Source organism: Chiloscyllium punctatum, chromosome 23, assembly GCF_047496795.1.
Source record: "Chiloscyllium punctatum isolate Juve2018m chromosome 23, sChiPun1.3, whole genome shotgun sequence".
Classification (NCBI taxonomy): domain Eukaryota; kingdom Metazoa; phylum Chordata; class Chondrichthyes; order Orectolobiformes; family Hemiscylliidae; genus Chiloscyllium; species Chiloscyllium punctatum.
The window spans coordinates 69,996,026-70,020,735 of NC_092761.1; the positions used below are offsets into that span (position 1 = coordinate 69,996,026).

The window sequence follows — 24,710 nt, forward strand, 5'->3', positions numbered from 1 at the left end:
TGGAAGCACTAGCTTTCAGAGTGCTCCTCCTTCATCAGGTGGTTGTGGAGTACAAGATTGTAAGACACAGAATTTATAGCAAACATTTACAGTGTGATGTAACTGAAATTATATATTGAAAAAGACCTGGATTGTTGTTATGTCTCTCATCTGTTAGAATGACCACGTTGGTTTCAGTTCTTTCTTACATAAATCACAAAACCTTTTTAAAATGTTACATTCTCAAGTGAACTTTAACAATTGGTGTCTGTCAGCTCAGTGTATTGAAGGTGTGAGCTCCCCTGTGTGATACTGTCTGTGCCACAATGTTTAGACTGGTACTAATCTAAACAAAATGAATTTACAGAATCTTACATGGATTCACACAGTTTTTGATCGAAGTAAAATCTAACTGCAAGTACAAATTCACCTCACAAACTTATATGTATTTGTGTGTGGGGGGGGAGAACAGCTTGTGGTGGTGGTGGTGGTGATTGGGGGGTTTGTGAGTGTGAGAGAGTGGATGCATGTGTGTGAGTGCAAATGGGTATAAGTCTGTGAGAGGGTGCATGTGTGTGTGAGTGTGTGAGTGTGTGTGTGTGTGTAAGAGTGTCTGTGTGTGTGTAGTGCAATGGGGTCACCTGTCGTGCGACATGAATCCAAGGTCCTGGTTGAGGCCATCCCCAATATTCTTCCCTCACTAAAAATCCATTGTAACATGAACTGGCATAGTGATTTGAAAATGTTCCTAGATGTTTTATTAATGGCATCGTAAAAGAAACTAGACCCTGCAACAAAAGAATAGATGTTAGGTTCTGGTGATCAAAACTATTGTCAGAGTTTTTAAAGAAGAAAATGAAGACTCCGGGAATTCTGGAGGATTCCACATGGTGGGAGCATGGTACTCCAGTACTAGAACTGCCAGTAATATACTGATCAGATAAAGATGCATAAGACAAATGGTTCCCTAAAAGGCATTTGCTACTTTGTCAAAAGCAATTTGTCCTGTCAATGCAGGGCCTAATTTGTGATTTGAAATGTTGCTTCATTGCCAATTATTATTCTGTTCAAATCATGAGGGACATGAATAAAATAAATAGTCAAGGTCTTTTCCCCAGGGTGGAGGAGTCCAACACTAAAGGGCGTGGGTTTAAAGCAAGAGGGGAACGATTTAATGGGGAAACTTTTTCATACAGAGAACATGCATGGAATGAGTGCCATAGGAAGTGATAGAGACTAGTACAATTATAACATTTAAAAGGCATCTGGATGGGTATGTGATTAGGAAGGGTTGAGAGGGACATGGGCCAAATGCTGGCAAATGGGACTGTTTGGTGTTTACAGCTCAATGACTTTGGGACCTATGCAAGTAATAATTAATTCTATCTGAAATTTTAGGTTGTCTTCATGTTTGTTCTGGAACCTCTTTGTGTTTCATTTGATTCAGGAGCCTGGGGAAGAGTGTAAGTCACTTTTGGAAGATTTCGGCAATCTGTTGAAAAATCTCTCGCAGGCAAGGGATGTGCTGTCAATGCTGAACTTACAGAGACATTGTGTAATAAACAGACTGACGGAACTGGAATCTGAATTAGCAGGTTTTTACACAGCACTGGAAGACAGACCAACCAGAATCTCACACCTGAGAACAGAAGCACAGCCATAAAGTAAAATGTTACGTCGAAGCAGATTAAACTAACGAATATGTAATGTAACATCAAAATAATTTAGTTTTGTATTTCAGTATGAGAGAGCAAAGAAATCACACCTGCCTTTCCAATTATTCACAAACACTGTCTGGAGTCTAATGCTCAATCATCTTTCATGGTTAGACTCTGACCCTGCTGATAAATAATAAAATGCTAATGTTCAGGATAAATTGTAGTATTTAGGAAGAATGTAACATGCATTCTGCATTGAGTTCCTCTAGGTTAACCGATTTCTCCAATTTTTACTTGCACCAACTTTGGGCTACAATAGAAACTCCAAGTTAAGGGACATAATTGAATGAGAGATAATCTACATTAGATGAATTTGCTGGTGGAACGTCTTAAGTCAACCTAACTTAAAATGATTGTCTACTTGACCATATCGGAGCATGGTCAGAACTAATTCTGTCCTCTGAACAAGGAAGTCACATTTGGAAGGAGCCTTGTTCCTCTGACATACAAAGTATGAAGAGGAGCAGAAGTGGACCATTTGGTCCTTTAAGAATGCTCCACCATTCAATAAGATCATGACTGAAATGTTTGTGTTTCGAATTCCACATTCCCATCAATCTCCATAGTCCCCTTGCCTGACAAGAATCTATCTTTTTCTACCTTACCTTTCCCATCAACTTCTGAGAACAAGAGATTCAAATTCACATGACCCTCTGAGAGAAAAAAAACTCTCCTCATCTCTGCCCTAAATTGGAAACGTCTAATTTCTAAACTGTGTTCCTAATTCTGGACTCATTCACAAAACGAAACATCCTTTTTGCATCCACCTTGTCAAACCCATCCAGATTTCCATACACTTCAATTAAGTGGCACTCATTCTCATAAATCACAGTGGAACAAGTCTAGCTGGTCCAGTCTTTCCTTGTAAGATAACCCATTTGTTCCAGTAATCAATCTAGCAAACCACTTCTAATGTATTTACACCCATCCTTAAATAAGGAGAACAAAACTGCACACAGTATTCAAGACGTGTCCTATTTTCTCTGTTAATTTGCTCTTATAGGAAAAGGTGAGCATTTCATTAACCTTCTTGATTACGTGCTGTACCTTCACACTAATATTTGTTGTGATACATGCACCAGAACACCTAAATCTCTCTGCAACTCAGAATTCTGCAGTTGTTCTCATGTTAAGTAATTCTTTGCTTTTTATTCTTCCTGCAAAAGTGAACAACTTTGCATTTTCCCACATTAAACTCCATGTGCTACATTTTGACCATTCCCTATTGGCCTGCATTCTCCTTATGTCCTCTTCACAACATTCTTTCCTATTAATCTTTGTGTCACCTGCACATTTAGCTATTATGCCTTCATTCCCCTCATCTAAGTCATCGGTGTAAATTGTAAAAAGCTGAGGCCCCAACATTGACCCTGCAGAATTCCACTCATCGTATCCTACCAATCAGAAAAAGACCCATTTATGCATTCTCACTGTTTCTTGCCAGCCAATCCTCTATGCACATTAATATGTTATTGTTGACATCATGAGTTCCTACTTTAATTGATGCTCTTTTATGTGGCACCTATCAAATGTCTTCTGGAAATCGAACTGCAATATGTGTATAGGCTTCTCTTTATCCACAGTGCATGTTATTCCTTCAAAGAACTCCAGTGAATTGGTTAAATGTGATTTCTCCTTGAGAAAAGTATGCTGATTCTTCCAAAGTACTTTAAGTTCCCAGCTATGACCTCCTCAAAAGTCAATTCTGGTACCTTCCTCATAACAGGTGCCAAGCTAACTGGCTTATAGCTCCCTGTCTTTTTTCTTTCCTTCCTTCTCAAACAGAGAAGTTATATTTGCTACTTTGCAGTTGTGATGGAATCTTTCCAAAGTCTAGTGAATTTTGGAAAATTAACACTAACATATCTATATCATCAGCCACCTCATTTAGAACCCTAGGATTAAGTCCATCAGGACCTAATGAATTAGGCGAAAGGAAGGATTGCAGATGCTGGCAATCAGAGTCAAGATTAGGGCGGTGCTGGAAAAGCACAGCAGGTCAGGCAGCATCCAAGGAGCAGGAAAATAGAAGTTTCGGGCAGGAGCCCTTCATCAGGAAACTAATGAAGGACCTAGTGACTTGTCTGCTGACTGCTTTGCTCAGTACTATTTCCCGAATGATTGTAATTTCACCTAAATCTCTCTCCCTTCCAACTGCAAACTTGCAGCTATTACTGGCACGATTTTCATATCCTCTACAATGAAGCAGAAGCAACATGTTTGTTTCATCTGCCATTTCCTTACGATAGTCTATTAATTACCCCTTTTCACTCCCGAGAAGACCAACACTCATTTGCTTACTCTACTTTTCTTTCAAAACTACCTACTATTTTAAAATTCTAGATGCCATTCATATCCTCCACTTTTGGTAATTTAATGTATTCATATTTATATGCCCCAATGGTTGTTCAATAACCAGTCAAACTGTCTCAATCAAAGATGCTTTTTTTAAAATTTAATTCAAATTTTCACCAGTACCACCAAGTAGTGTTTTGTTTGCATCTTCATTTTAATTCCTTACAACTGAAGCAAAAGGAGTTAAAATGTATTCTGTAGGGTAAAATGAGGTGAAGTCCTCAGCCATTTCATTTAAGAGAAACCTAAGTGAACTTTCTAAGCTTCCTACTGAAATGTGACTTGTGTTTATGTATCGGACTGTCCATCACTTCTGGCCATTATCACCAGGAAAATGAAAGATTTCCGCTCTCTAAATAATTAAACTTAGAATTTTGTTTTTTTTCAATATTTCAAAGGGTCATTTATGATTCAGATTTCAGTGCAGTACATTGTTCTAGTTATCTTGGAACACACCTTCCCTATTATACTGTTATTTTAGGGAAAGTATTGCCTGTACTACTTCATGACATTAATTCCTTGAACAACTTGACTAATTGTCAAACTACAGCCGATAAGGTAGCCACATAATTAAACCATGTAAGTCTTTAATAAAAGCAAAATACGTTTGATGCTGGAAACCTGAAATTAATCCAGTGAATAATGGATAAACTCAACAGGTCTGGCAGCATTTGTGGAGAGATAAACCAAATTAGCGTTTTGAGTCTGGCATGACTGTTTTTCCACCTGACCTGATGAGTTTATTGAGCATTCTCTGTGTTTGTTTCCTCTTAGCCTATACCTGTGTTACTCTAAAGTAAAAACTAGAATATGCACAAAAACAGAATAATATCAAGTATTTTTTTCTTTCTGTCTCTGATTTGCTCCCTCTTGAAGCTTCAGGACTTTGTTAGGAATTAAAATTAGACTCTCAAGCATGGGTGCTTTAATCCTGTATCTCACAACTATCTTCATTCTTCTTATATTTTTCAAAGGTTTTCCTTCACCTTTCTCTGCATAGCATCCTTGATTCTACCCTTCAAGTTTGTCCATTAAAGCATTTGCTCCATAAGCTTTGGTGGATCCTCCAACCACTGTGTCTCTATTCTCTAAAATGTCTGCATAAGTCCCTCAATCTCTCCATACATTTCAAAAGTCTTGTCAAATCAATGTTCTACTTCATTCATTCCCTCTGTTGCATCTTCTGACTACCTCCTCCCAATTCTTCAGCATCTGCTAATGCCCTATACCTTCAGGTTTAGGAACTTAGCGCATTTCCTGACTGCCTCAGGGAGAAATGAATTTAAAATAATGCAAACTTGCAGAATATTGATCTTGTTTTTTTAATAACATAACAGACTCTCCCTCAGCTTTAACAGCTGACTGCATTGTAGTAATAAGGCAATTTAGAAATGCTTGCTTTTTTCTTCTAATCTGAAACTTTGAGAATGTTGATGTTTTGAATTCGATGTGGACAATAAATTAGTAATTGTAGTTGCCATGGAGATGTGTTTATATCAAGTATTAATTTTCTAATTCATTGGCTGGAATCGGATCTTTGACTTCTTTATAAAAGACACTTTTACTAAAGTCAATGAATTGATTTACATCATGATGACCGCAACTAATTACCTCACGACACACTTCATCTGAAAAACATTTTCTTCCTTCACAAAAAATGTTTCACTGGAGATGTGCGAGCATGTTTCATCCTGTTTTATCAAAAGATATCCTTGGACATCCGTAAAATATCGAAACATTTGGAAACATGATGTTATGCCTCACAGCGCCAGAGACCTGGGTTCAATTCCCGCCTCAGGCGACTGACTGTGTGGAGTTTGCACATTCTCCCCGTGTCTGCGTGGGTTTCCTCCGGGTGCTCCGGTTTCCTCCCACAATCCAAAGATGTGCAGGTCAGGTGAATTGGCCATGCTAAATTGCCCGTAGTGTTAGGTAAGGGGTAGATGTAGGGGTATGGGTGGGTTGCGCTTCGGCGGGGCGGTATGGACTTGTTGGGCCAAAGGGCCTGTTTCCACACTGTAAGTAATCTAATCTAATCTAATCTAATTTAATCTGGAGAGGGTGCAGAGAAGATTTATCAGGATGTTACCCTGGACTGATATGAAGAAATGCCCTGAGGAAGTTTTGCTCTTCCCTCTGCCAGTGCACGATCAACACCTTTTCTCCCTGAGCACTCTACCCCACCTCACTATCACATAGATGCTGTCCCCTCCACACTAGAAAGGTTAGCTTGCTCTGTCTTCACAGACACTGCCTAACTCGCTGTGATTTGAGATTTGACTAGATTAGATTCCCTACAGTATGGAAACAGGCCCTTCGTCCCAACAAGTCCACACCAACCCTCCGAAGAGTAACCCACCCAGACTCATTTCCCTCTGACTAATGCACCTAACACTATGGGCAATTTAGCATGGCCAATTCACCTGACTTGCACATCTTTGGAGTGTGGGAGGAAACCGGAGCACCCGGAGGAAATCTACGCAGACACTGGGAGAACGTGCAAACTCCACACAGACAGTTTCCAGCATTTTTTGTCGAATAGACTAGGGTTGCTTTCCTTAGAGCAGAGGACCCTGAGGGATGACATGATTGAGATGTATAAAATTATGCAGGACATAAACACGGTAGCTGGGAAGAAACCTTTTCCCCGGTGGAGGGATTAATCACCAGGGCATAGAGTTAAGGTAAGGGGCAGAAGGTTTAGAGGACATGTGAGGGAAAAGGTTTCCACTCAGAGGGTGGTGGGAATCTGGAACTCTCTGCCTGTAAGGGTGGCTGAGGTGGAAACCCTCAATATTTAAGAAATATTTAGAACATAAGACATAGCAGCGGAAGCAAGGCCATTCAGCCCATCAAGTCCACTCTGCCATTTAATTATGGCTGATGGGCGTTTCAATTCCACTTACCCATACTCTCCCCATAGACCTTAATTCCTTGCGAGATCAAGAATTTATCAGTCTCTGCCTTGAAGACACCCAACGTCCCAGCCTCAACTGCACTCCATGGCAATGAATTCCACATGGCTAAAGAAATGTCTCCTCATTTCTGTTCTAAACATCCCCCCTCTAATTTTAAGGCTGTGCCCACAGGTCCTAGTCTCCCCACCTAACAGAAACAACTTCACAGCGTCCACCCAATTTAGATATGCACTTGCAATGCCAAAATATACAAAGCTATGGGCCAAGTGCTGCAAAATAGGATTTGAATAGTTAAGCGGTATTTTTAATTAGTGCAGATTTTATAGGCCATAGGGCCTTTTTCTGCATTGTAAACCTCTATGATTCTAGTCACTGGGGATCAAGACTAACATAAGCTTTGCAATTGTGAGCTAATCAGTATTACCATCTGAACCACTAATGGCAACCATGCTTGTGTGGGTGTGTACGTGTCTACCAAGGTCATCTTGTCTCTGTCTATATTAGTACCCTATTTGGTATGTTTGATTATGTCAACATTCATTCAAATCAGACAAAGAACTCTTAAACAAAGATTTCAGTTCCAGCATTTCCAAAATAAGGAGAAACATCAGCTACAACCTTTGAACTGTTGGCTGAAGACCAAAACCTTGTGGATAGTTAAATGGATACAAGACAGCCAGGTATAGCCGGTTAACTTATATTTATCCTTTCTTTATTATTGAAATTTAATATCACTTAGCCAACGTTAAAGTTTCTGCTCTGAACTTTTTACTTTTGCATGTTTGATTTAAGTATATTTGTGAGGGAGTTGCAGAGGTTGGGACATGTGATTGTATTTTTGATGATTTTGGTATTTTCACCTTGCTGGGTGTTAGCCCAGAAACTAAGCCTTTACTTCTAGAACTCCAGGAAATCTGTCTAGTTCTTTATAAACTGTATGTAAACAGATAGGCACACATTGAATTGGCAAATACAAACTTTTGCATCCCTTCTCAACTGGTCACAACACAGCACTCATTAAAATACATAATTAATTGTGTTTGAATGAATATATATGGCATATATATAAAACAATGAATGGTACATGGCAAATGTAATCAAAACAGCAATGTAACTTATACTCCCACCAAATGTCATGCTTATGAATAATTAGATTAGATTACTTACAGTGTGGAAACAGGCCCTTCGGCCCAACAAGTCCACACCACCCCGCTGAAGCGCAACCCACCCATACCCCTACATCTACCCCTTACCTAACACTATGGGCAATTTAGCGTGGCCAATTCACCTGACCTGCACATCTTTGGACTGTGGGAGGAAACCAGAGCACCCGGAGGAAACCCACGCAGACACGGGGAGAACGTGCAAACTCCACACAGTCAGTCGCCTGAGGAGGGAATTGAACCCAGGTCTCTGGCACTGTGAGGCAGCAGTGCTAACCACTGTGCCACCGTGCTGCCCAAATAATAAAACAAAGAACTGTGGATGCTGAAGCTCTGGAACAAAAATGAAAATTGCTGGAGAAGCTCAGCAAGTCTGGCTACTTCTGCATAGAGAAAGCATAGTTAACATTTTTAGTCCAGTTGCTCTGCTTCTTGGATAGCATTCTTAAAGTTCACTCCGTTTATACAATGTTTGATTTTGCAGAGTTGTTCTCTTTCAGATTAAAAGTCAAACTGAGGCTCTATTTTGAGAGAATGGCACTATTTTGAAGCAAAATAGGGGAGTTATCCCTTTTATGCTGGATAATAATTATCCTTGAATCAACATTCATAAATAGATTCTCTGGTCACTATTCCATTGCTGTTTGAGAGACCCTGTCGAGTGTATTTATTGGCTGGCACATTTCAGTCACAATGCTTTAATAAGTAATTAATTGGCTGTTGAGCACTGAGAGATGGTTGTGAAAACTGCTATATAAGATGCAGATCTTTTTGAAAAGAAGGCCTATTTGGAGAGACTGCTTTTCTGAGTGAAATCAAATTAATTACTCAGCGCACTGAAGGGATCTAGCAGTTTGCAAGTGAAATGAGCCAACTGTGCAACAAATAAATTGTGAGAAACAACTCCCGAACAATCCAGTGGAATCAAACATTGTATTGGCAATTCACGCACTGCATTCAGTGTGCCAACCACCTGGGATTTTAATGCTCATGTCTCATTGTATTTCAGTAATGTTCTGTGGGCTTTATTATGTCCAATTGGAAAGGTGAACAGGTCCTTTATTGAAAAGTGCATCCAAAATAAAGCATTCCCTTGGTATCACACTTAAGCATATTCAAGTCTTGGAATGGATCTTTGAGAACCCTGATTCAGTAGTGCTACAAATTGGCCTAAGCTGAAAAAAGTAGGTCAGTGATTGGATAATAAATCATGTTTATTTAATAAATAATTAAATAAAGTTAAGTTCTACCCAAGCCAAGGAACAGAACAGCATGTTCCTCATACTCATAATATATTGTAAATGACCTTTTAACAAAACATAATAAAACATAATAAAAAACTGAGGATTAGATTGGCAGATGAAAGCCACTCAACTCTGACCCTTTCTTATTCTGCATTCCTTCTGAAAAGTATCCAATAAATATTTGAGCCACTGCTTGTTAATAATTAACTATATGCTGCATTTATCTTACTCATTGAGACGTTTCCTCACCTGAATCATTAATTTATTTACTTGCTTCAGGATGGGAGTGAACCAAGACATGCCCAGTCTTGCATTCCTGTTGTTAAATAAATGTTCCAATGATCATCTGAAGAATTTTTAACTGTCGAAGCTTCAGAATCGTGTTAGCATTTTACTGCTGCGATTGAAACCCCTCATGTTCATTACAGTATTATATGGAGGTAAGTGTGAGAATATTTATCAACAGTTAAACTAATTGCCCAATTCCCTGAATCTTTTATTACAGCTGCAGAATCCTGTATTACTAAGCCTGCTTGTATGTGGTAAGAGTTAACAGTCAGATTTCAGTTTCACCCAAAGACACTCTGGGCAGAATGTTCAAAAAATTAAAATTATAATATCTCATCCAACTACAATGGATGTTTCATTCAGGATCAGGTTTTAAAAGACTTGTTGTAGCAGAAATAGTTGTAGTCATTGTTAGTTATCTTTCAACTTAAGGATAATGTCTATTTAGAACCATGAGGTTCAGCAATGTGTCTGCATATGACTGAACAGGCCAATTCTGAAATTGAAGATCATGGTGCTCATCTGATAATTGGTCTGCAACGGTGACACGGTGGCTCAGTGGTTAGTACTGCTGGCTCACAGTGCCAAGGACCCAGATTCGATTCTACCCTTGAGTGACTATCTGTGTATAGTTTACACAATCCCCCCATGTCTTTGTGGGTTTCCTCCGGGTGCTCCAGTTTCATCCCACAGTCCAAAGGTGCGCAGGTTATGTGGATCGGTCATGCTAAATTGCCCATAGTGTCCAGGGATGTGTCAGCTAGGTGGATTATCAGGGCATTGGATCTGGGAGGGATGCTGTTCGGAAGGGCAGTGTGAACTGCTTCCAAACTGTTAGAATTCTATGGTCACGGAGTGCAGGATTTTCTTTCTGGACACAGATAGACAGAAACCTTTGCATGACTTTTTTTGTTGGAAGCTGATATTTGACTGATTTAAAAACAAGAAATTAACCATTTTATGCCCTCACATAATTAAACTGTAATTGTATGGTGCTATTATAGAAATATGTTTAATTTAAAGCTGCTTGCATTCTGAAATACTTGTGACAATGGTAAATGCGGCCAACATGAAGGGACAATGTTTCACCCTATGGATGAGCACAAATGCTCCTTGTGGAGACACAAAAGGGGTTAAAAAGGTGTAAGAGAAGGATTTGTGACTATTTTTCTTGCATTCCTTTTCATCTGAACCTACTGGGTAACATTTCAAAATGGTATAATACATGCTCATACAAATTTGAATGGAGTAAATAGGAAGGAATTATTTCCACCAGTCATGGAATCCAGAGCAACAGGGACAACCTTGAAATTAGAGCTGGGTTATTCGGAAGGAATCGTGATCAAGGAGTAATTTTTCACACAAAGGAAAGGGAACTAAAAATCTTGGACTGCTTCATCTGTTAACTCGACAGTCGCTGAGGCTTGGTCAATCAGAAATATTTTGATTTTGGTTGGCAACCAAATGAAGGGCTAAGGAACCATGGTAAGTAAACGCAACTAAGATGCTGATTAACTATCATCAGGTTCATAGGGCTGAATGGCCTCCTCCTATCCCTAAAATCTGCAATGGCAAGTTTTCCTTACAAAACAAGACAGACTTAGTGGATATCAGTATAAATAGGAGATAAAGGTTTTACATTATTGGGAATCACATTAGAGTTTTCATTTCTACGTGCTCATTTTTGGGTCCTGTGCATTTTTACATGCACAGTGCCAATATCTGACTGTGTAGATATCCATGATTGAGTATCTTCCCATGAGGAATGAATGGCCAACGGTGGTCAAGATCAATGAAAGTTAGGGAGAAGTTAAACACTTAACGAATATATTCCATCTGATTATTAAGTGGTTAAATCCTCCAATTTATATAACTGATTTTCCAAGGTACATGTAAGGAATAAAAACTATCCTATGGCCTTTTATGTATATGTTGACTGCAGATAATGAACATGCCCTTTTCAATATATTCTGTAAAATTCCGGTTTTGCTGGACTGTATCAAACAGAACTGCCACCGTGAGATCAAAGGTAAGAGCTACCTCAAAGTTTCCACTTTTCATGCTGTCATTGTCACCAAAAGAAAAATATTACCTAGTTACCGATAGTAAGCAGCTCTATTTGTAGTGAATGTGCTGACTAGCCCTCATTAAGCCCTGTCCTCTGACCTCTGTGTGACCCACTAATTTTAATACATACCCATCGCATGATACATTTATATCAAATTTATTATGATTTTCTTCACACACTCTATAAGTGGGTGGCAGAACTTTAAAACTCTTAAAAGTACTCTGGGACAAAGGATTTGTGAAGGCTTCTGCCAGTGACTCTGGATGGTGAACACTCAATCTCATGAATTCAGGAGGTACAAATTAGATGTTCATGTAGAAACAAAATGAGGCTTAGAAGGAAAGTCTGTCATGACCATTTTTCATGTTATCTAGAGCTGAAAATCTTTTTTGAATGAACAAGTAATTAAAATATAAAAATGATGGTAGGAACATTCATTGCAGTATATCATGTGATTATCTCCAGGGATTCTCCCACATGTGTAATGTATCTTTGGTAGAAAAACCACAAAAACCTTGGGAAAATGATGAAGATGCAACATGAGACTTCATGCATGCCAAGGAGCATAAGCAGCATACGAAAGGTGGAGATAAACAATCCCACAATCAGTGGATCAGTTCACAGCTCTACACATTCAGTTGTGAATATTGTTGGCCAATTATACAACTAACAGGAGGTGGAAGTTCCACAAGTATCCCCATCCTCAACAATGAGGGAATCCAGTGTATATTACGAGAGGTCAGGCTGAAGTATTTGTATCCATGTTCAGCTACAAATGCCAAGTAGGTGATCCATCTCGGCCCTCTTCAGAGGTTCCCATCTCCACAGATGTCAGTCTTCAACCACTTCAATTCACTCCACTTGATATCAAGAAATGGCTGAAGACATTGGATACTGCAAAGGCTATGGTCTCTGGGACCCTTTTTGTTTGTTATAAATGATATAGGTTAAAATGTGCAGACAATGTTAAGCAAATTTGCAGATGACACCAAGATTGGTAGAGTGGTTAATAGCGAAGATGGTTGTAGGTTACAGGAATATATAGATGGGTTGGTCAGATGGTCAGACCAGTGGTAGATGGCATTAACCCTGATGAGTATGAGGTGGTGCATTGTGGAAGATGAACCAAGATGAGGGAGTATTTAATGGATGGGAAGTAATTGGGTTGCTAAGAAGAAGAGAAGGATCTTGGGAAATATTCACAGATCCCTGAAGTCAGCAGAGCAAGTGAATAGGATAGTTAAGAAGGCAAATGGGACACTTGCTTTCATCAGTCATGGCACAGAGTATAAGAGCAAGAAGGTAATGTTAGAGTTACACAGAACATTGGTTAGGCCACAGCTGGAGTATTATGTGCACTTCTGTTTACCTCACTATAGGAAGGATACAATAGCATCAAAGGGGGTACAGAGGAGGTTCACCAGGATGTTGGCTGATGTGGAGAAATTGAGCTATTAGAAGAGACTATAGGCTTGGATTGTTCTCTTTAGGACACAGAAGGCTTAGAGGGACATGATTGAAGTATATGAAATTATGAGGGGTGTGGACAGGGTGAATAGAGAGCAGCTATTCCCTTTGGGTGAGTGGTCAATCATAAGAGGGCATAGTTTCAGGATCAATGACAGAAGATTCAGATGAGATTTGGGAGAAAATAAATCTACATCAGGTGGTGGGAATCTGGAACACATTGTGAAGGTACTGGAGGCCAGAAATCTTACAACCTTTTTAAAAAAAAATGGATGAGCATTTGAAATATTATAGCATTCAAGGATACAGGACAAGTGGGAAATTGGGATTAGTGCACCTTTAGTACAGTTATGACAATGCAGACCTGATGGGCCTTTTCTGCATTTTATGAGCCTGTGAATATCTGGCAATAATATTGAAGACATGTTCCAGAATGCTACCTGATGGAGGGCATCCCCAGTGTAAAGATGGCACTTTATCTCCACAGGACTATGTAGTGATCACACTTACTGATATTGCCATAGATGATCTCAGCCACACCAAGCAGAATGGTGAGGATGAGCACAAGGAGATATATCCTTCTAGCTGCATCACTTGCCAGGCTGTTCCAGTACAATTACAATGCTGGCATCTACCCCACAAAATATAGGACAAGCTCGACTTGGCTAATTACCGACATTTTAGTCAACTCTCAGTCAATAGTAAAGTCATGAAAGGTGTTATTAACAGTGCTATTAGACTTGGGCTAAGAAGTGGCAAATAAAATGCACATAAGTGCACCTTCAAGAAGAGAGAAGCTAACTATTGTATCTTGATTTTCAATGGCATTACAATCACTGAATCCCACAGGATTAACATCCAACAGACCAGTCAGATAAATACTGTGGCTACACAGGTCATAGATTAGGAATGCTGCATTGAGTAACCCACCTCCTACTTCTCCAAATTTATCTCTCATTTGCAAGGCACTAGTCATGAGACTGCTGTGATACTCTCCACTTGCCTGAATTATTGCAACTGAAAAATGTGTTGCTGGAAAAGCGCAGCAGGTCAGGCAGCATCCAAGGAGCAGGAGAATCGACGTTTCAGGCATAAGCCCTTCTTCAGGTTGCTTTTCCAGCAACACATTTTTAGCTCTGATCTCCAGCATCTGCAGTCCTCACTTTCTCCTAGTTGAATTATTGGAACTCTGACAACACTCACGCAATCTCAATCTTGGATATGCCTAATACTGGTCTTGGCACACTGTCTTGCATTCTTCATTGAAATGGTTTTAGTGATAGTGGTAGAGTGGGGGTTGCAGTGCTATGAGATTGCAGATTGTGGTTGGATGTAATTCTACTGCTACTGATGGCCCACACTCCTCTCATGGGTTTCCAGTCTTGGATTGCTTGATTTGTTCTAAGTCTGTCCAATTTAGGACAGTAGTAGCATCACACAACCTGATGGAGGGAATCCCCAGTGTGAAGACGGCACTTTATTACCACAGGACTATTTAGTGATCACACTTACTGATACTGCCATGGATGATTTCAGACACTTGTATTGCCATGGATGATCTCAGCCACACCAAGTAGAATGGTGAGGATGAAGACAAGTAGATATATTCCTCTTGCTGACGACCCCACCACCTTCCACCAACCTCATTTACTTACTGTCGGATCAGCAGCTCAATTAGGCCTGATGCTAGCAAGCCACTCTCGGTGATGAACATTAAATTTCTCTAACCAGAGTACATTCTGTGCCTAGGCAACCTACAGTGCTTCCTCCAAGTGCTGCATAACATTGTGGAGGATCTGATTCAAAAGTAAAGGATGGTAGTAACCAGAAGGTTTCCTTTCCTATGTTTGACCTGGTATCATGAAACTCAGTATCCTGAATCAATGTTGATAATTCCCAGGGCATCTCCCTCCAAACTATATACGACCACACCTCTGTTGAGTCTGTCCTGCTGGTGGTTCAGAACATTCTCTGGCATAAGATAAAGGTAAAGTCACCATAGTCTTACCATTCTATTAGAGAGAGAGACTAGTGATGCTTTACCCTGAGGTTCACCATGCCTTAGACAAAGTTAGGAGTTGAGGAGGAGAGTCCTTCTTGGTGACCTCAGCTTGTACAAGAATTGAACCATACTGTTATGGTAGTGTCCAGACACTAAGGTACAATTACTTTTGAAAAGGAATGTGTCTGGTTGTCACTTGACTGTCTGAGTGACAGTTCTCTAAATGTAGGTGGACTTGCAAGGTCAACAGAGCTCCTTTTAGTGTTACCATTACCAGTGCACAGATCAGGTGGCCCACCCAGTTTTATTCTTTACAGAGTGTAGAAACTCCAATATAACTGAGTGGATTACTTGACCATATCAGAAGATAGTGAAGAATCAAGCACTTTTCTTGTGCATCTGGAATCACGTTTAGTTCAGACCAGGTAGGGATGTAGATTTCCTTCCCTCAAGGATATTAATGAACTAGTTGGGTTTTCATGATAATTGGTAGTGGTCATATCGTTGCCAATATACTAGATTTGTGAGCACAATGTGTTAACTATTTTTTTATAATTTTTCTGCTTTGTTTAAATCCAGTATAAAAAAAATTGAAAAGACAGAGGAGTTGATATTGGGATTTTACAACTTTTTTTTATACTGATTTGATCTGCACTTCAGCTGAGATTGATCTAGCAGATGAGAGTGGACAAGTGAAGAATTTATTGCAAAACCAACATTGCTACGCTTCTGACATCCTGGCTGAACGAGCAGTTTATATTCTTCTTGGTGTGAACAGTAAGTAAGTAAAGAAATAGGCTGGGTAATTACACACAGGTCAGTTGAAAAGGAGAAATGTTCAAAGATGTAGTAATGGGTAAGGTGAATACTTTGAATTAAGTTTGTTCATTTAAATCTGAACATTTAACAGTGTTCTTTGAGGTACTCATGTTTTACTGAGAGTGCTGTGAAAGGTTTTACATATTTTTAAAGCATGAAAACCATAGCAAACTTCGGGTATTGGAGAAACAATAACACCTGTTCACAAGTAACATTAGTTATAGAGTTTTACAGCAAAGCAAGGCTAAAAATGACGAATAGTAGAATTTCAGTCAGTCTCAATTCCTGGAAGGAAAACTCAAGGATTCTATTAATCTGTAATGTAACCCTGATAACTAGTACAAAAGTGACACTTGGGCATATCGAAAATAAGAGCAGAAATACACCATTCAACTCTTTGAACCTGCTCCACCATTCAATACAATCGTTCCTGATCATCTAATTCATACCACATGCCTGCTTTCTCTGATATCCTCTGATCCTATTACACATATGGATTATATCTAACTTATTCCTGAAAACTCTCAACATTTTGGCCTCAGCTACATTCAGTGATAGAATTCCACAGGCTCACAACACTCAAGATGAATAAGGTTTTCCTCCATTGTCCTAAATGGTTGAGCCAATATCATTAGACTGTGACTCCAGTTCTGGACTCCTTGATCATTGGATCATCCTTCCTACATTTACCCTGTTAGAATTTTATAGGTTTCTATTGGATACCTCCATACACCTACTAAGTTCCAGCGAATATGGTACTAACTGATCCCGTTTCTGTTTGTACATTAGTGCAGTCATCCCAGGGATCAGTTTTGTAAACCTACTTTTCTCCCTCCCTCCAAACCCAGATATCCGTCCTCTGATAAAGAGATCAAATTGCACAAAATACTCTAGTGTAGTCTCCCTAAGACCCTTTGCAGTTGCAGCAGGACACCCTTGGTCCTGTACTTAAATCCTCTCGCAATGAAGTCCTGCTGTTCCTGCATGCTTACTCTCAGTGACTGGTATACCAGGACACCAAGGTTATGTTGCACCTCCCCTCTTTCCCAATCTATCTCCACTTAGATAATAATTTGCCTTCCTGTTTTTGCAACCAAAGTGGATAACCGCACAATTATCCACTCAATCAATTTTGTCTCAATCACACTGAAGCATCTCTGCATCCTCCTCACAGCTCACCCTGCTGCCAAGAACCTCTGTAATCCATGAGCAAGACTATTTTACCCTCTGAAGTGAAGGAGAAATGCAAACAAGACAACAAAGCAATAATTGTTGGGTTACGAAAGGAAGGGTGGTTTAAAAATCACAATAACTGCTTTGTGCCTTGGAAAAGTGTTTTTTTTTGCTATGAATGTGCATTTTTGTATCTTCTAGAACCAAGCAGGGCATCAACACCTATGTATATACCATTACTGAACAATGATAATATAGTCAATTCCAAATTCCTAGGTAGGTCAAAATATTTGTGTTCATTCCTTTCCTTAAAAAAGTGGCTCTACTCGTCGGTGTATAGAATGAGAATTAATGGAACAATCATACTGTAGCATTTTGTCTTTCAGCTGGTGTTTACAAAATGCTATTTAAGTTGCAACTAAAGATGCTTGCCAGTTAGAAAGCCTCTTCAAAGGCAGTGGGGATGTTCTTTAGGTGGCCTAATGTTACACATGGGTTAGGCTGTTTCATCATACAGTGATCCTCAAGTTGCCAAGATAGGATATCAGGCACGGTGTTGTGCTGAAGCCCCTGGAAGGCCAAAGGAAGCAAAAAAGCTCTTTCAGTGACTTGAGTTGAGGGGGTGGCGGTGAGGGCGGGGGGAGGGTGCATTGGCACTGGGGAGGTTTCAAGGGAGACAGTTGGAGGGTGATGAGCAATTTCCTCCCTGGCACCTCCCAGAGTCTGGTTTGATGGTAGTGGTGGATACCTGGCAGCAATTCATTTGCTACCAACTTCTTTCAGAAACAAGTAAGGAAAACAGGTAGGGTATTATAATTAAAATCAATGCAGAAACCAATGAAACTACATTTAAAAAAAAAAGATTTCAATGCTCACATTATAAAATTAATTTTGAAGATTAAGAAACAAGTTATTTCAGTGTTGCAGAAGGAGACTATTTAGCCCAGCAGGTTTGCACTGGCCTGTTAAATGAGTATTGTTATCTTGTGCCAATCTCCTTTTTTCCAACACTCTTGCACATTATTATCATCTAAATAATCATCTACGTTGAATGCTTCAATTCAATCTTCCTCTGCCATACTTAGAGGCAATGCATTCCAACCCTAACTATTTGCTGAGTAAAAGCCATCTCTCACTTTATCCTTGCTGCATTTGCAGATCACTAAATATATTCCCTCTTATGAATGGAAACAGTTTTCTCTGTCTACTCTATTTAACTCGCTCATGTTTCCTCCAAGCTGCCTTTTCTCCAAGGAGAGCAGTCCTGACTTTTTCAGTATGTTTGATAAACGTTAGTCATGACAGGTCTTGCCCTAAATTAAGGATTCAAAATTTAAATAATTATTTTGTGAAAAAAACATTGCATTTAATTCAGTGTTTTCAGACATCCTATGGACACAAAAAACATTAACAGGTGATTTTTGAAACATTGTCCCGTTGTGTATTATTTGGCCAATTTGATCATTGTGGGATTCTGCAAACAGCAATGATCAGAATTTTTTTGTAATGTTGCTTTAGTGAAAAATAGTGAATAGGAATCATACAGCACAAAATCAGGTTCTTTCTCAAAACCTTGCAAGTTTTTTAAACCTGTTGGGCTATAAACTGATGTGATTTTTAACTGTTTAAATTGGAGATCTAATTCCCTTTTAAAACGGTCTACCTCCAAAACCATTCCAGATCATAATAAATAAGTAAAATAATTCTTTGTTGTCTCTTCTTCCCTGATGATTTTGCCAGAATTATTATTTCTCTTTGCTGGTAAGAGACATTCTTGCCAACTTTTCACTAATGACTGTCAAAACTTTGCAGAATTTTGAACACCTCTATTAAATATCCCAATAATCTTCTCTCTGCTCAAAGGGACTCTAGTGAAGTTTTCCTTCAGCAAGTGGCTTGAAATCAATGAGTGACCAACCATATGAAAATCAGTTCCAAAATCACTGATGTCTCCAATAAATGGCAGAGATGACAAAGTCTATCTTATTTAAAATATGTCATCCTCAGCTGGCATTTGGTAGAACTGTGTTTCACCACAACTGATAGGTCTCATAATCAAAGTAAAACAAAGAGATTGATTGCAGATGCAAATCATTTTCTTTGCATTCTTTATCTTACAGCTAAACTTGGAGCTCGACTAGATTCTCTAAGTCAACCCCAAGGAAAAGTAAAGAAGATCCACAAAAGTTCTGCATCACCATCTCCCTCACGCTCATCCACCACAGATGGTGAGAAATCTTTCTAACTGCAATAATCCCAGTTCAAACTAAAAAAATTAGTCAAAGTAGCCCCTGTTTAAAGCACATTTTTAATATTCATTAAATAGATACATTAGGGACATTCCTCAATAGCGCTGCCAACACTTTGAGTTCATTTACATCTTCGCTTGTTCCCCTGCTGACTCTCTCCTCACCTTTCCTTTCCCAAGCCTTTTTCTCACGGTGAGAATTTGGGAAAGGAGACTGTTGAAGAGAAATGATGTGGATTTAGTAGACTTAGTAAGAGCAAATTTTAGGTTCTAATTATGTTCAAGGTTTTTGATTTTAATTACAGGTCAGGTACGTAACCAAAACTGATTGGACATATTTTCTGATGAAAAAGTAATTTGGTACATCTGAAGTTCGAAATGTGGGATAATTGTAATGTTCCTGTTGGCTATGCTCTGGCCATGTTTAGATAATCAAGGACTGTACTAAATCTAGTTTAATTGTTCACATATTTCTAGCTTGCTTCCTGCAGCCGGCTGATTTTAAAAATGTGTTGCTGGAAAAGCGCAGCAGGTCAGGCAGCATCAAAGGAGCAGGAGAATCGACATTTTGGGCATAAGCCCTTCTTCAGCCCTGAAGAAGGGCTTATGCCTGAAACATCGATTCTCCTGCTCCTTTGATGCTGCCTGACCTGCTGCGCTTTTCCAGGAACACATTCTTAAGCTCTGATCTCCAGCATCTGCAGTCCTCACTTTCTCCCGCCTGCTGATTTTGCCTAGATTGTCACAGTGGCCACTTTTTTTTTTCACAAAGTAATTGATTGGGTGTTAAATAGTTTAGGAAGCCCAAGGATATCTCAAATGCGTAGAGTCTAAAACGAAGAGATTTTTTTCTTAAAAAAAAATTAGCAATAGCTCCTTCTCATTCAGCATAAATTGTCCGACTTGGAAAAGTCTACTATTTGAACCAAGGAAATGGTGCATCTGATCATACTTGCTAAGATTTCAGTATTTCCCAGACTGCTTTGCAGCAAGCAATTTCTGAACAGCAAGGTCCCACAAAAAAACAATCAAGGTTTAGATTGTGATTCAGATTAAATGTCAATCAGTTTAGCTGAAGAACTCCCTTGCACTTTGAATAGAGCCTTGTAATCTTTTATGTCTACCTGATTGGGCCTGGTTTTGGTGTCATAACTTAATTCAAACATACTTCCTGCAATCCTTAGAAGCAGCACATCAAGCTCTAATACAGAATGAAGTCTAACATTTGAAACCTCGAAGTTGACTGTTGAGTAATTAAGCAATTAATTATGGCCAAGTATGATTTATATTCAGCCTTATTGTTTTACAGCAGCTTTATGTTATTGTCACCTGTCAGGTGGTAATGCTGTGCATATTTTTTCTGTCAGGTAAACAGAACACTTCACCACATGGAAAATGTAAAAATACCTCAACACCTTAATCAGAAGAGCACTGAGCCTGAAGCACACTCATCGCAATTACTGAAGTTGCATTAATTGCATATCATGATCACTGAAACTATTTTCTGGTCACAAACTTTCTGAAACTGTGGTTTTCCCAGTTATTCTGCAAGACTAGGAATGGAAATTAATAAGGCACATCAACTTATTTTTCCTTTTCATAACTCATTTATTTGGAGCAGGAATAAAGAACATTTAAAATAACATTTTAATAGTTTATTGGGCAAGTGCGTATTTCTAACCTCCTTAGCTATTGTTCTTCTTTGCTTATAAGCAGAAGTTTTTATTTCACCATAGGGGTGGCACAGTGGTTAGCACTGCTGCCTCACAGCGCCAGAGACCCGGGTTGAATTCCCGTCTCAGGCGACTCTCTGTGTGGAGTTTGCACATTCTCCCCGTGTCTGCGTGGGTTTCCTCCGGGTGCTCCGGTTTTCTCCCACAATCCAAAAATGTGCAGGTTAGGTGAATTGGCCATACTAAATTGCCCGTAGTGTTAGGTGAAGGGGTAAATGTAGGGGAATGGGTCTGGGTGGATTGCGCTTCGGCAGGTCAGTGTGGACTTGTTGGGCCGAAGGGCCTGTTTCCACACTGTAAGTAATCTAATCTAATAAGATTAATTAGATAAGTAATCTAATCTAATAAGATACATGGTAGAAAAAGCACAATACATTTTTTTGTTTTCTATTGATTTAATAAGGTGCTGACATTATTTAATTAGAAATTCATTTGTACAAACTGCAAGAGCCTGGGATATAATTACATAATCATTTTTTCAAAACTAGGCGCAAACCTAAGTTGCTTCTAGAGAACTAGTAGAGTGAAGAAACCAGCAAACAGAAAAATAGCCATTTTCAAAATTACTGCTCCCCAACATTAGTTAGATAGAAGCAAACCACGATGAAGAGAAAATTGCAATGAGGTTTTAACACAGAGCAAAGTAATGATTCTTCCCTCCTTGCTGATGCTGGCTGGACTCACTATCTTCTCCAGTCTCGTGGGCACTTGACAACTTCCGTCCAGTAGTGAAGGGGTCACATATAGTTTCACAAGATGACTGTCAATAGTACATATTTTTGTCCCACCAACCTGTCACAAACACATTGTCCTATTAATATTTAAAATTATTCCATACTTATCATGATTTTGTCATTAGAATTCTGTAATAATGGATAAAGCCATGACATGTCCAGTAAAGTATGCATTCACTCACCACTTTCAATTTACATTTCTTGCCAGAATTTGTCATGCCTCTTTCAAAATGTGTATGGTAACTCATACAAAGTTTTATTTTGCATCCCTGAGACAGATTTTACTGTGTAATGTTACTTGTAAAAAAAAAGTCATGTCCTGAAAGTCCCCATTTCAGCTTGTGGAAATAGCAAAGACTAATTGTTGTGTGCTGGATCCCTTACCACAACTCATCATAGTGTAAAATTCATCAGGCATCCTCTTTCTTGTTCTTTCCTTAAGCAATATGTAGTTCCTTTTTATAGATTGTAGCAACTATGGACAAAGTATGTTGGAATGATAAGCATTGTTAATGAAAGACTCAAAATTAGGTGTTACTTCAAGGTCCAAATTGTTCTTTTGCCTATGACATCATAGAAGGCAGTGCTTTCTCAGCATTAACCCTATCAGATTCTTACAGCTCTTTAGAGGATGATCATCAGATTATTAACTTTAGCAAGGAGGTGATTCCATGGGTTCACATTACTGTTGTATTATGATACTATCTGCACTGGTCATTAATTTCGTTCCAAATAAAATGGTGACCAGGAAATTGGTCATATCATAAGCTGTCTTTCCCAACAAGCATTTAACTGCTGTTAGAACCAGACCGGAGGCCTGTGATCAGTGGAGTGCCACAAGGATCGGTGCTGGGTCCTCTACTTTTTGTCATTTACATAAATGATTTGGATGCAAGCATAAGAAGTACAGTTAGTAAATTTGCAGATGACACCAAAATTGGAGGTGTAGTGGACAGCGAAGAGGGTTACCTCACATTACAACAGGTTCTGGACCAGATGGGCCAATGGGCTGAGAAGTGGCAGATGAAGTTTAATTTAGATAAATGTGAGGAGCTGCATTTTGGGAAAGCAAATCTTAGCAGGACTTATACACTTAATGGTAAGGTCCTAGGGAGTGTTGCTGAACAAAGAGACCTTGGAGTGCAGGTAAATAGGATAGTGAAGAAGACGTTTGGTATGCTTTCCTTTATTGGGCAGAGTACAAAATACTGGAGTTGGGAGGTCATGTTGCGGCTGTAAAGAACATTGGTTAGGCCACTGTTGGAAAATTGCGTACAATTCTAGTCTCCTTCTTATCGGAAAGATGTTGTGAAACTTGAAATGGTTCAGTAAAGATTTACAAGGATGTTGCCAGGGTTGGAGGATTTGAGCTACAGGGAGAGGCTGAACAAACTGGGGCTGTTTTCCCTGGAGCATTGGAGGCTGAGGGGTGACCTTATAGAGGTTTACAAAAGGGGCATGGATAGGATAAATAGACAAAGTCGTTTCCCTGGGGTCAGGGAGTCCAGAACTAGAGGGCATAGGTTTAGGGTGAGAGGGGAAAGATATAAAAGAGACCTGAGGGGCAACCTTTTCACACAGAGGGTGGTACATGTATGGAATTAGCTGCCAGAGAAAGTGATGGAGGCTGGTACAATTGCAACTTTTAGGAGGCATTTGGATGGGTATATGAATAGGAAGGTTCTGGAGGGATATGGGCCGGGTGCTGGCAGGTGGGACTAGATTTGGTTGGGCTATCTGTTCGACATGGACAGGTTGAACAAGGGTCTGTTTCCACACTGTACATCTCTATGACTCTTAAAAACATACTTCTCAGTGACCAACCTAAAGGTGTGAAGCCTCAGGAATTTTATCTTAAACATTGTTGAAACAAATTCAAAGATTGCATTTTGCACACTTCAACACTGACAGTTGACACAAGAAACCAAATTTAAAAGGGAATAACAATTTATACATGAGAAGTATCTGCTCATTTGCTGAGCAATAGTTAATATGGAGATGCAGCCATCATTGTTAACTGTGAAACTTAAACTCAGACCAGGCAGGTAGACTCTGATTGGTCAGGATATTGATAGAACAATCTCTGCTACATTCCCTTATGGCAATAAATTGGTCCTTGCAGAAAATAATTGGCTATGTTAAGAGTTAACTACAATTTTGTTCCTTTGAATATGAGGAAGAATGAGGAGGTCATTTCATTGGTGTCATTTTTTTCCTATTCGTACAACTTCCCACTGTAAAGTAATAAAGAAATCATTCAAGGAATAACTAACATGATTTTAAGAACCAAAAAAACCGAAGTGAGCACTCAGAACAGTTCACGCAATTCACAACATACAGAAATTTTTGAAGATGCTATGCTGACTGCAAAACCATCAATTCAGAAAAAAGTCAGTACTGTCAACTCTTCACTACAAATCCATTTGCACTGAAAGATGTTTTTATAAAAATGGAGAATGCGTTACGAAGACTTACTTCCAGGGTATTTGCGAATGAAGAATTTACGGATTTCGTCATATACAAATATTAGAATTGCAAAAGGTACTGCGACAAACCAGTACTGAAATCTGAAAAGAATAGAAGTATTTAACATTAGAATTTATACCATGTAATTAAACATTTAGAGCTCTTAGTACAAAACTGAACAATAAATGCAAATTGTTTGCGAGTACAGAATCAAAGGGAAGCAGTGGCATTGGCCAATCCTATGGGAATGTATGTTCAGATACCACCTGGAAAATGGTGAAATATAGAATCATACGGCACAAAAACAGACACTTCAGTCCAACGAGTTCATGCTG

At 39.2% G+C, this 24,710-nt stretch overlaps 3 protein-coding genes across 4 annotated transcripts in view; 2 read left to right on the forward strand and 1 right to left on the reverse strand.

Moving 5' to 3' along the window:
• LOC140493956 (uncharacterized) overlaps positions 1-3,147 on the forward strand; it is a 145,597-nt gene extending 142,450 nt beyond the window's left edge. Inside the window, exon 60 of the mRNA XM_072592908.1 lies at positions 1,427-3,147. Within this exon, the coding sequence (XP_072449009.1) occupies positions 1,427-1,642 (216 nt within the window). The 3' untranslated portion in view covers positions 1,643-3,147. The remainder of the gene's footprint in view (positions 1-1,426) is intronic.
• A 6,522-nt stretch (positions 3,148-9,669) lies between these two features.
• On the forward strand, positions 9,670-21,399 carry LOC140494126 (uncharacterized protein CXorf65 homolog). Of its 2 annotated transcripts, XM_072593144.1 has the most exons (6): positions 9,670-9,817; positions 11,608-11,694; positions 15,863-15,979; positions 17,396-17,470; positions 19,315-19,422; positions 20,810-21,399. In XM_072593144.1, exons 1-6 carry the CDS (start codon positions 9,793-9,795, stop codon positions 20,860-20,862), a joined length of 465 nt encoding a protein of 154 aa, XP_072449245.1. In that variant the 5' UTR covers positions 9,670-9,792; the 3' UTR covers positions 20,863-21,399. The 2 variants fall into 2 exon arrangements, with proteins under 2 accessions (XP_072449245.1, XP_072449246.1); XM_072593145.1 differs by lacking the exon at positions 11,608-11,694.
• Positions 21,400-21,546: 147 nt separating this feature from the next.
• LOC140494127 (potassium-transporting ATPase alpha chain 2-like) overlaps positions 21,547-24,710 on the reverse strand; it is a 64,290-nt gene continuing 61,126 nt past the window's right edge. Inside the window, exons 21-22 of the mRNA XM_072593147.1 lie at positions 24,385-24,476; positions 21,547-21,967 (exon numbers count right to left, since the gene is read on the reverse strand). Of these exons, the coding sequence (XP_072449248.1) occupies positions 21,939-21,967; positions 24,385-24,476 (121 nt within the window). The 3' untranslated portion in view covers positions 21,547-21,938. The remainder of the gene's footprint in view (positions 21,968-24,384; positions 24,477-24,710) is intronic.

Excerpts from the sequence above, each read along its gene's own strand:
- LOC140494126 (XM_072593144.1), top strand. The coding sequence starts at position 9,793 with ATGTTCATTACAGTATTATATGGAG. Across the intron at positions 11,695-15,862 it reads CTGCCACCGTGAGATCAAAG|CTGAGATTGATCTAGCAGAT; the intron begins GTAAGAGCTACC and ends TCTGCACTTCAG. Across the intron at positions 15,980-17,395 it reads TATTCTTCTTGGTGTGAACA|AACCAAGCAGGGCATCAACA; the intron begins GTAAGTAAGTAA and ends TGTATCTTCTAG.